General features: G+C 33.1%; 1 protein-coding gene across 1 annotated transcript; it reads right to left on the bottom strand.

Moving 5' to 3' along the window:
• Positions 1-4328: 4328 nt before the first annotated feature.
• On the bottom strand, positions 4329-10993 carry LOC6503065 (innexin inx2). Its single transcript, XM_001963325.4, has 2 exons — positions 8747-10993; positions 4329-5682 (listed from the first exon to the last, which is right to left on the bottom strand). Exon 1 carries the CDS (start codon positions 9911-9913, stop codon positions 8810-8812), a length of 1104 nt encoding a protein of 367 aa, XP_001963361.1. The 5' UTR covers positions 9914-10993; the 3' UTR covers positions 4329-5682; positions 8747-8809.
• Positions 10994-12822: the final 1829 nt, after the last annotated feature.

The following is a 12822-nucleotide window of genomic DNA, read 5'->3' as shown; positions in this document are numbered from 1 at the left end:
AAAACTATTCTTATATTATGAGCTTTTTTCAATTTATATAAATATTTTTAAATATATTTAAAATATAATTTATGATTGGTAATTTATAAAAAATATATAAATATAAAAAAAGCCTTAATAGTTTTGAAAATAAGGAAAGAAATTTCAACTATACTTTTTTCGGGCGATATAGTAATATATTTTATTTTAAAAAGCTTTAAAATGATTAATATCTTATATTTTATCCTTTTTTTTAAGTTATAGGTATTTTACCATATTTACAATTTATATACAAGCTTACCATATATAATCCATTATTAAACATAAATTATACCTAAATAATCAAAACAATCAATAAACTCCAACATTTGAGAAATTTTTTAGAGGATACAGCAAAATATTCTATTTGAACAAAATAATAAAAAAAAAATTATCACAAATTTAAATCAAAACTTGTTGGATTTTCTAAGCAATTTTAATTTTTAAAAATTTTATGACATCTTTAAACTCTAAAATCTTTTAAAACTGTACCTTTTTCTTTTAAAGCTCCTTAGAAATTATGGTATTTATTCAAGAACAGAGGATTTAAAATAAAGAATATTTTAGTCAGAGACCCAATAAGGTCTAATTTTTATTACTTTTAAAAAACTCATTCTTAAACTTGAATATTTTATATAAATAATATATTTAAGTTTGTTTTTAGACCTATGCCCATTATAGAAAAAAGTTCCCAGGGTATGCTAAATAGACTTCTAAGAGACTCATTAAAAACGATTGAAACTTCCGCTCTTGGGAATTCCAAGAAAACAGAAAACCAACAAAAAAGTCTTTATGAAACTATAAAAAAATAGTTGTTCAAACCCAGAAGAGTAAGAGTAAAGTTAAAAATTGAAACTGAAACTGGAATTTAAACTTAAACACAAACTTTGCCATCGAAATTCTCCCCCTAAACGGTGGAAAAAGTGTGTTTATGGAACATATATACGGATATACGGATATATGGATGTATGGATATATGTATATAGTGGACCTGGACCCCACCATCTCTCATCAGACTGTGTCATTAGTCATCTCTCGCCTTTAATTGCATAAACAAAAAAACAAAAGCCCAGACACGAATCGACGGACCCCTCTGTCCTGGAAGGGATTTGCATACAAAGTTCCCAATTCGCGATAAACAAAATATAAATTAAGGCCAGCATAAAAAAAAAAAAAATAAATAAAATAAATTGCTTACGCATTCCCACTAAAAATCATTTGTATTTGTTTTTATTTTTTCCCCCTTTTTTTTTGTTTAGTGGCTAGTACGATAAATATTTTGATATGCTAATGCAAGAGTTTTAAACAGATATAGAATGGTATTTGCACGGGTATCTATCAGATACATAGATACATACATAGATATAGTTCGAGCGCCGGCTAATTAGCGAGTGTCACAAATTGTTTTTAATTAATCGATTTATAAGAGGTTAGAGGTCGTTTGATAAATTATCAGTAAGATATACCTAAAAAAAGGGAAAATAATTGGAATAAAAATATTAAACAGAAGCCCAGATAAAGGTTGGATTTAATTTTTGTTTCAAAAGTTAAAATTGTAAATTTGACATTAAAAAAAATATGTAAAACAGAAGCCCAGATAACGGTTGGATTTTATTTTTGTTTAAAAGTTAAAATAGTAAATTTTAGGTTTTAAAAAAAATATAAAACTGAAACCCAGATACAGGTTGGATTTTATTTTAATTTAAAAACTTAAAACACTAAATTTAAGATCCAAAAAAAATTAATATAAAGCTTAAAACACAAGAAACTGGATTCTTTTAAAACAAAAAACTTAATTTACTGAATCGGGTGAAAAAAAACAGGAATTAATAAATAAAAAACCAGAAAACCAGAAACAATTGTCACAAAAAACGCTTCAAAAAATAAAAATAAATAAACAAGAAAGCTAGCCGCCATAACAATAAATCTTTCAACAAAAAAAAAAAACAGAAACAAAAACAGACAGAAGAAAGAAAAAAAAAATATAAAACAATAAACACTGTTATTTTTTTAAATAAATAAATTGCTTTTAAAATGAAATTTAGGTGTTCGGGCGTTACGTAAACATTCGCCGCCAGGGGCCGCCACTAGTCCCTCTAAATGAAATAGATCGGTGTGGACCTGAGGCCCGATGCCTGATGTTGCAATTCTTTTGTGCGAATTGCGGAAAATTAATTTGAAAATTGCTCGACAGTCCCCAAGTGCAAGGTCGCTTGGAAAGGGTGTGAGTGGATAGGTGGGTGGGCTGGGATGGGTATGACATCCATCCATCCATCCACCCAGCCAGATGCCCATCCCCCAGTTCGGGAAATGAAACTAGATCCAGGAAGGTGGCTATCCAAGCCGAGATTTCCCCAGGAAGTTCTGCTTGACAGTCTGTTTGGGTTAACTATTTTTTTTTTTTTTTCGAGGGGGTATATCATATTTCCTGAATGGAAAAATTGAGATTTGTTTAGGAGCTTTATAATATGATTTTTTGGGGGATTTATTAAGAGGGGTTTTGGATTTTAAAATCTTTAGAAAGGTGTTAAGAAAGATTTTTTATTTTTAGATAAATTTTGTTATTAAAATATATTCAATACTTAGTCAAAAAATGTAAATACATACTCTCAAACTTCTATGTTTTTTAAATATTTCAATAATTTCTTAAACTGTTTTTGATTTAAAAACTTTAGAGTCCAAAGTTTTGATCTAAAAGTTTACTAAAAATCGATATATTTATATAAATATCTTTAAATATAATACAAAAAAAATGTGGAAACCTATATATTTTGAAGCTTTGATATATTTCAATATTTTGAATTTCAAAAGCCCTTTTTTAAAAACTCAAAAACTGCCCTTTCTCCCCATGTTTTTTTGTATAAAAGCCCACAATATCTTTTCTTATAAAGAACTTTGACATTTGTGTCAAGTGTTTTTTTTTGAGTTCCTCGACCCCAGATCCATTTAAATGTCTATAGGCATTATGTTCCCATATTCCGATATCATTTCGCTTTCCTTGGAATGTATTCCATGGCGTAATATTTATTACGACTGCGAGTGCGAGTACGAGCATTTTTATTTATTGAGGCCAATTGCAGCGTTTAACTCAATTTGATATGCTAATTTGCTCAACATCTTTGGCTCGGCTTCCCTGGACACTCTATACTATATCATGTATCATATGTCAAATATATTGCCACACTTTTCCATGTAAATTTTGCAAAATACCCCGCTACTTTTATTTATATAAAAAATTACTTAAATTCCAAAGCAACTAATGGTAGAGATTCTTAACTTGAGAAGGTTTTCTTAAATCCTTCACCTACTTTAGGGTAAACTAATCATTCTCAGTGATAATAAATTAATATAAAACTGGAAAAATAGCAACAAAAAATCACGTAATAATCGAGTCATTGAAATCGTATAGTTTATCAACAAAAAAATGACGAAAAACGATCGAAGTAGGGCTATTTTTTTAAAAACGACTCATTTCCCAGGTAGTACGTCGAATCATTTAATAGAACCCCATAATGGTCACTACGTGAGGTCGTTTAAATTATTAATATTTGTTTATTCTTATGGCTTGGATATTGTAACAGAAAAGTCTATTATTTGTCAGAGCGATACTTTGGCACGAGCGGAAACTAGATCCGGAAAGGAGGCACTACTTGTATCGTATAAGTTACCTCAGCTGTTGATTGTTGGTCTGGAGATCATGATTCATAATAATATTTAGGGTTTACTATAAAAATAATATAGTTTCTATATAGTAGTATTCTTCAAAGGTCTATGGATAAAATTGTAAATAGATTTTTATTTGAAAAAGTTTAAGAAAGAAAAGATCTATAATTTAGAATTAATTTTAGATATTTTGGAAAATATAACCTATCTCCCCATCATACCCCTAAGATTCCCTATATACTCTATTAGAAATCGGGGCTGGGGCTCTCAGATATGGGGTCAAAGACCGTTAGAGCCCCGTGAGGTTGTGAGGTCCAAAGTCAACACGTTTTGGGTTCCGATCATAAAAAATGGATGGAAAAAAAACGACTAAAAACCCTAGAAAAGTGAGGTTTACAAGGTGTGTGTGTGTTTACCGAGAACCTTTGAAGTGTCCACAAAAAAAAATATAAAAAAATTAAAGTTTGTTTGTACAAATTTTTAAGTGAAGAAGAAAAACCACACCCCCTTCCGCCCCAGCCATAGATAAGATTTTCCATTTTGTTTACTTTGATTTTCCTTGTTTTTCTTTTTTATTTTTTACGTTTTGTTTATTTTTGCATGAAATGATAAGTGGTAAAAAAAAAAATAAAATTAAAGAAATATTGTTTTTTTGTGTGTGTTTTTTTTTATTGTTGTTTTTATTTTTTGTTTAATGTAAGTATTTATAAGTATATGGAATTGAAATTGAAACTTAGCTTAGGGCTTGGCTCGTTTATCTCGCTTCGTGGATAAACACACAGAGTTACAAACACTTTTATTTGATTTTCGATTGCTTTCTTGTCTCTACTCATTTTTTTTTTTGCAGTGTAGTGTAGTGTTTTTCATTTTTTTTTGTCTTTTAAATATTGCTTTTGAGTCTTTCATTTTTTTTGTTTGTCTTTTCCATGCTTACACATATCTCTTACAATTATTACAATATATATTTTTTATTTTTACAAAAATATATACGTTTATAAATAAATTTATTTTTCACTTCATTATCGATGAGTTCGGGGGTTCTCCTCTTTTGTTGTGTGTGTGTGTGTATTTTTTTGTGTTTTAAAAAAAAATTGCGCTAAACTAAATAAATGCTAAAAAAAAGATATGCAAAAAAAAAAAAGAATGTAATTATAATTATAATTCGTACAATTATTATTTGCTGGCGAAAATTGCTAAATTAAAAGTGTATAAAAATTGAAATAAAATATTTATTATTTGCTGGCGTTTTTTTTTGTTTTTTTTTTTTCTAAATGTAAATTATTGTTTTCCTTGCTTTTATGTTTTTTTTTAATATATTTTTTTTTTCTCTTTAGATGTCTTAATCAATGATCACAACTCTTAGAATAAATATTACTTCGCATGTGGCATTCGTAAATATATATATATATATATTTGATTTATGTTTTCTGTCCGTCTGTATATTTGTTAAAAATATATATATATATATGTTGTATATATCTATCATATCTCAATTCGTTAGTTGCTGCACAAAAAATATATATATTTTATTTTGTATATAGTTTAAAATGTCTTTTCTCCTATCCTGTTTTAAAAAAATTTCTTTCTTTTCCAGAATTCTTCAAAGAATTGCTTTTGATTTTTTGAATTTCGAATTCTTGGTGTTGATTGTCGCTTAATTCAAAATACAAATTTAACAAAAAATCAAAAATAATTCCGTATTTTTTAAGAAGAATTCTGGCAGCGGCTAGTATTTGTTATTGTTTCTCGTTTATTGTTATTTTTTAAAATCGTTTTTTTTTTTTGTCTTTTTGTTGTATATTGTATTGTTGTTGTTGTAGCATATGTTTTGAAACACAAAACAGTTGTTATTCTTGTCGTATAAACCATGGAATTCGTTGATATGTGTTCATTAGCTCGGAAGGCCTCTTCATCGTCTCGTTTTCGAAATTCCCCGAAATCTTCTCCAACATCTCTCCTCAATATCCATCTTAACCAAATTAATTAATCGGCTGCGTGAAACTGCAAAGAAATAATAATAAAAATAATAATATATATTAGGGGTTTTTTTTTCAAAAGATACTTCAAGATATCGGGGGTGTTTGAAGAGATGAGTTGTGTCTAAAAAACTGACACTTGGAGGAACAAAAAAATAGACAACTAGATAAGATTATGGGAAATATGATAAAGACCTGTATGTCTCATAAACAATGATTTCTTTTTTTTTAGAAGTGATTTAATTAAGAAAGTGTTCTATAAAAAATAATTCCACTCTATGCAAGTTTTAGTTCATAAATAAATTAAAAAAAATAAATAATAATTTCTCTAAAACAATTTTAAAACAAATTAGACTCTTGACCTGGGAAAAACTCATTCCATTTCAACTTTTCCTCTCTTTTCTAATTGAAAGCAATTAATGCAATTAAAAGCCTGGGAAATAATTCAAAAGTCTAACAAATTAAGTGCGTATATAGTAAAAAAATAAAATAAAAAAAAGTAAAAATAAATTAAATAGAAAACAAAAACATTGAATGAGAGAACTGAAACATTTTCGCGTGTCTGGGTTTTCCGCGGGGGATTCTATTGAGGGTTTCTGGGTGTGACAGAGCCGGTCCATTCATTCATTCATTGATACCTCAAATTGGCGGTCAGACAGCCAGAACAGACTGAAAAAAAAACTACAAAATAATACCCAAACAAGAGGAACATTTGAAGCGCTTATTTGTTGATTATGATCATCATCAAAAGCTATGGAGGTCGCTTGTGTACGCCATTAATTGAAACCCGACTACGGACTACGGATCCGGACTACGGCATATATCTAAACGGTCTCTGGATCTTGTGATCTTATGATCTTATGATCTTCTGAGGTGGGCTATGGACTCCTCAGGCTTGGGGGAATAGAACACAGAATTGAAAATGAAAATGTGCGCTAATTGCAACACTTTGTCGCCAATCAGCGGCAACAGCATCTGTGTTGTGCCTGTTTATGTATCTCACAGTACGTATCTGTATCTGTATCTTGCACCTTATCAGGCCTAACTATACCATGCTCTCTGGTATGCCTCAGTCTTCGATTAGATAAGTGAACTGGAAACTGTCACGTAGTGATTGCCCAACTTCTAATTGGCATTGCATGTCCAAGAGGCCCAAGACCAGAGACTCTGACAGGCGGCATTGGGCAACTCCACAAGCCATTCCCAACTCAACTAGAGTCTTCTAAACTCGAAAAACGGAATTACTTAAGAATTACTGATTACGAGACCCACAAAACATAAAACACAAAACACAGACCAGAGACCAGAGACCCAGAGAGCTGTTTTCTTATCGGAAAGACAGACCCCGAAAACGAAACTCTTCATTCCTCACTCTTCATGTGTGGAAAAGGGGTCAAAAATTAAGTATTATATAATTTTTCGTATAAAAATAAGGGGTTTATAAAAAGAGTACTATTTTTTTTGTGAATATTTGTTTTAAAATCTTTCTATTTTGGCAGTTCTTTAATTTATAAGATCGAAATAAGTAGTTAAGTAGTTATTTTTCAGTAACATTTTTTTTTAATTTAAAAATTTTTGAATCATTTTTGAATAACTTTCAATTAATTTTTTGAATATATTTGACAGTACTTTCAATATTTCTTGTTTTATATGAATATTTTCTTCTTTAGTATTAATTTTCTACTTTATATATTTTTTATATTATTACTGTTACTTTCAATTACGTTCTTAAATCTTCAAAAACAAATTCTTCCAAACTTGCAAGCTTGAAAATTAATCCAAATTGTATTATTTTTTTAAGAGATGGCTTTAAAAATTATTTTTCATATATATATTTATTTTTTATTTTTTCATAAGCTGTATATTTTCCAATTTTTTTTTCAAAATTATTAAAATATTTCCTTTTTGTTCTTTATTATAGTTCTTCCCTGCCAAAAATTAATCTAAAACTTAAAATTCTCAAAATTTATTCTATAACTCAAAATTCTTAAAATTTATTCTAAAAATCCAAATTTTCAAAATTTATTCTAAAACTAAAAACTAAGCCATTTAAAAAACTAACCTATTTAAAATAATTCCAAAAGTGAGAACTTTAAATTACTTTTAGTTCAAAAACCTTGTTTAAAACCCCTTATATTTTTCCTTAAAAATACCCTAATTTTTTTCAGTGCAGTGATAGCTATTTGAGTTTTTTGTCTGAGAGTTGAAATGTTGGCGGGAAGGGAAAACTTGCAATCTAAGAAAATCGGAGGCCCTGAAAGCAACAAATAAATAATGAGCTTGTTAGCTGGGGTGCCTGACCATTACGGCGGTCAAAGGTTAGCTTACAGATACCCTGTAATTAATCTAAATATTAAAAGGAGATGATATTTTTATAAAAAATAAGATTTTGAAAAAGAAATTTATTCTTTTTAGTTTTTAAAAGAAAACCCAACTGAGTGTAGAACTAATATACCCTGTTTAGTTGGATTTTTGTAGGGTATCGTGTAGAGAAATGCCAAGCCATAAAAAGTCGAAAAGAATCTCTTGCCCTGCTGGCAGACACAAAAAAGAATCTTCAACCTAAATGCTGGTCAAACTGGTTTTCCCCTCTCACTTCCATCTCTTTTGGATTCTCCCCCATCCCTAGCGACTGCTAGCGACCAGTGTGACCAGGCGAGAAAGAGAGAAGCAGAGAGACTGTTGCGCATGCGCAGCAGCTGTCTCGCTTAGTTTCTCTGACTTTTGGGGCTTCTTGCTGCCAGCGTTACGCTCAAATGATCGCGTAAGACCAGAAGACTTCACTTCTCTCTTTCTTCCCAAAGAATCTTCGCTCTTCTTAGCCTTCTCCCCTTTATTTCGCTCTGTGTAAAGTGCTTCTTTGTTGGAAAAGAAATAACAAAAAAAAAATGTGTGTAAGATGAAGAATGTATTCAGAAATGTTTCGAAAAGAATTAACTAATTTAAAAAAAAAAAAAAGAAAAGAATTATGGGGAGAATTGATAAACTTAATTACTAATTTAAAACGATAGTCTAGAGCTAGGTCTTAAGTCTTAGGATATGTGTCTGTGTGTGGGTCTTCTTAAGCGATCTGGAGGTGATCTACTTACTGGCACTACGGCACACGGCCACGCCCCCCACTCCATATATATTCTTTCTTCTGCCTTGGCTCCTTAGGCGTCGAAGGGCCGCTTGTGGGCGCTCTGCTCATCGCCGCCCAATTCACGGGACAGATCCGATATCACCTCCTTGTAGATAAGCGGATCGATGTTCTTGCCCAGCTGATAGAGCAGGAACCAATCACCGATGTTGCACTTGTTGGCCACCAGTTCGACCTCCTCGCTTTCGGCCAGACGGGAGCGGGCACGGAGCAGCAGGTGACGCAGCTTGGGTCCAGCCACCACAGAGATTCGATAGATGAGCGAGATACCGGACAGGATGCTCAGGATGATGAACCAGAACCACAGGAACACATAGATCTTCTCATTGACGATGTTCAGGGGCAGCACACAGAGACCATCGAATCGCTGGACGTTGCCGGATGGACCGTATTTGTGGAACGTACACTTGGTGACCTTCGGAAAGACCCGGGCCATCGGATCGATGCGCTCATCCGGTTCCATTTCGGTGAACTTCAGGACATCACTGCCGTACGTACTGAACTCGCCGTCGAGGAAGAAGTCCACAAAGTAGATCTGACCGATGACGTTGACAAAGTTCAATGCCTCACAGACGAAGAACCGGAAGGCATAGAAGTTATGACGATTCAGATTACCAATGAAATAGTCTACCAGTATCTTCTTCCGATCGTTCTTGCAATCATCGTTCACAATGGGACTGTTGAGGTCCATGACGAGCATCTTGAGGCGACCGCCCTCCCACGACTTCCACAGGTAGCGCGGCACATAGAACAGTATGGCCTGGAAGAAGAGGACGAAGCACACCCACTGATAGTACTTGTGGTACTTCACCTCATCCTCGCCCTCGACATGCGATCCGACACCCGGTTGGACAACATCACGTCCAGTGACACCGGTTAGTCGCTCCGGTACCGTAAACGTCGAATAGATCCAGCAATAGGTGTCCATCACTCCCAATGGGATCTCATCCACGATGCAGTCGATCGGATCACCGATATACTGGCGGGAGGTGACCAGCAGGGAGAAGGCGATCAGGATGATCACGGTCGCCTTGTAGTGCATCCGGAAGACATTGTTATCGATGCACACCTGATCGATCTTCAGTAGGCCCTTGACGGACCCAAAAACATCAAACATTTTGCTGCTTTTTTCTTTTTAATTATTTTTTAAGTGCTTTGTTTTTTTTTTTTTTATTCTTATTTTTTTTTAGTTATTTAATTTATATTTTTGTTTTTTTGTTTTTTAGCCCCTTTAGACCATTACGGTTCAGTTTCTGTTTTGTGAATGCACACGAAAAAAATAATGGGTAGTAACGGGGCAAGCGGAGCTCCAGAACTAAATTATAACTGAGATCTTTCCGGAGAGCTTTCTGTGTGTGTCTCCCGATCTCGTGTAATGGCTTCGGGCTATATAGTTCGTTTAGCTTCGGTATCGGTATCGGTTTCAGTTTCGCGCTCTCAACTCGAACAACAACAATAATAACACTACTACTACGACGAGAGAGAGTTACGTGTGGGTGGGGCGGCGAGGGGTGTAAAACTGCCCAGGTAGCTGTTTAAACACCGTCGCAGCAGCGGACCTAAGCGCACTCTTCGGATAGAAAACTCAAACTGTGCGGAACTCTGCGACTGAGCTGCGGCCTGGGCAGTATTGCTTCTACCACGCTCTCTCACTCTCTCTCTCTCTCTCGGTGAGAGCGCTTGGCGGAGAACCAAAGTGACTCAACTCTCCCGCTCTCTCACTCGGACAGGTAACTCGGCCAAGGGGTGGATCTTGTTTTTGAGCCTGCTTTCTCTCCTGCTATTCAGACAAACGCTCTCTGCCTCTCTTGCAGCAGGATGGATGGCCAGTGAAGCTGTGTTTAAGAAAAGGGTAGCAACAAAAAGGGAGAGAGCATGACTCAGAGATGCCAGGAAACTCAAAAATAAAATAAAATAAATAAAACAAGGAACCCTAGAACCTTAATTATTTATATTTATTACTTAATAGCCGTAAAGTTTTTATTTAGGTTTACAACTGATGCAATAATATGGTTAAGTGAACTAATAGGGTTAAGTTTCAATGAACATCTGGCAGGCTAGAGTTTAACCCTAAAAAGGAAGTTTTTTTTTGTAGAGTTTATGAAACTTGATTTCAAAAATATATATATAACAAATTCAAGATTTTAAATCTTGGAATAAATAATAATTTTAAAAAAAGGTTTGAAAATTGTATAATAAATTTTCAAAAAATATTTCAATATTTTCGAGTTTGAAATATAAAATTTCCAACATCTGGCAACGTTGCTCAGTGCACTTAATGCCCCCCTTGACAGCCCCCTGACCTCTGCCACCCCCCGCCGCCCCTGACAGCATCCATAGACTGCCATATTGAAACTCCACGCGTTTATTTTGGAGTCTCGGTTTGCTTTGTTTTTGTTTTTTTTTTTTTTGTTCAGGAATATATATGTATGTATATCGGAGGCGACAAGTTCTTGGAAACCCGTTGTCAATTGAGTTGGATGCTGGAGTATTTTTTCCTTTTTTTTTTGCCTTTTTTGGAGCCACTGCACCACCAAAGAACAACAAGTACAAATCATAAAAAAAGAGAACCTTACTGGGAGAGCCAGTCGACACAAAGGAGACTTTTCAAAAAATGCTGGAGCATACGGCTTTCACTGCATTTCTATACACAAATAATAAAAAAAAAAGGAAACACCCAGACACTCATAGATACACTTACAGATACATAGATACATGGATGTGTAGAGTAAACCTGACAATTTCCAACAATTACCGGAGTACAAGAACTTACCTGCAGTTCAGGTATAGGACGGAGTGAAAAATAAACATTTAGGGGGACCTTTCAGGCCCTTAAGTGCACTGGAAAAAAATTGTATTCAAATTGGTTTATTGAGAAAATCATAAGACAGTTTTAATACATTTTTCAGGATTTTATGGAACTTTTTATACCCTTGCAGAGGGTATTATAATTTTGGTCAAAAGTGTGCAACGCAGTGAAGGAGACATCTCCGACCCTATAAAGTATATATATTCTTGATCAGGATCACCTCCTGAGTCGATATGAGCATGTCCGTCTGTCCGTCTGTCCGTCTGTCCGTTTCTACGCAAACTAGTCTCTCAGTTTTAAAGCTATCGAGTTGAAACTTTGCACACACCCTTCTTTCCTTTGCAGGCAGTATATAAGTCGGAACGGCCGGGATCGGTCGACTATATCCTATAGCTGCCATATAACTGATTGATCGGAAATGCCATAACTTTGGTGTTTTTTAAGTTAGAGGGTTGGGACTTTCCACACATGTTATATTTGACCAAAATATCTTGTGTGCAAAATTTCATAAGGATCGGCCGACTATATCCTATAGCTGTCATAGAACGATCGAAATTGGCATAACTTTGGTGTTTTTTAAGTTAGAAAGATGGGATTTGGTACAGATTACTCTTTTGGCAAAATAATTCGATATGCCAAATTTCATAAGGATCGGCCGACTATATACGATCCGCTATATATCTAATAATATAAGATGCGTGGCGCCACCTAGCGGACTGCGACTGAACTGCAAGGGTATATCAACTTCGGCTCCGCCCGAAGTTAGCTTTCCTTTCTTGTTTTTTTGTATTTTTATCTATTTTATTTCTAATATTTTTAGAATTTTTATTAACAAATTGGGTAATAATTTGAGCCATTTTAGACACTTTTTTAGATATAAAATATAATATAGTATATTAAATTATAATTTTTAATATTCTTAAGTTTCTTAGTAGTAGTAGTAATAAAAAAATATAGTAAATATTTAAGACTTTAAACTATCACATTAGACTAATATAAAATATTAATATATATTTTTTAATATTTAATAAAGTCTATTAATAGTAGTATGAGTACATATTAAGAAATATAGAATACATTTAACTTTGATATATTTGTATATTTTAATTTGTCTCCAAGTGTTTTTCCTATTTTAGATTAATTTAAAATATTAATATGTATATATTGTAATATTTTAAAGTCTCTTAGTGTTAGTATTAGTAGTAAAAAAATAGTAA

The sequence above is a fragment of the Drosophila ananassae genome, chromosome XL (genome assembly GCF_017639315.1).
Source record: "Drosophila ananassae strain 14024-0371.13 chromosome XL, ASM1763931v2, whole genome shotgun sequence".
NCBI classification, from domain to species: domain Eukaryota; kingdom Metazoa; phylum Arthropoda; class Insecta; order Diptera; family Drosophilidae; genus Drosophila; species Drosophila ananassae.
The sequence above is the reverse complement of the archived record's forward strand: the minus strand, read 5'-3'. Positions and strand labels throughout refer to the sequence as shown.

What these genes read in the sequence shown, in the direction of transcription:
- LOC6503065 (XM_001963325.4), bottom strand. Translation starts at nt 9,913, where the DNA reads ATGTTTGATGTTTTTGGGTCCGTCAAGGGCCTACTGAAGATCGATCAG.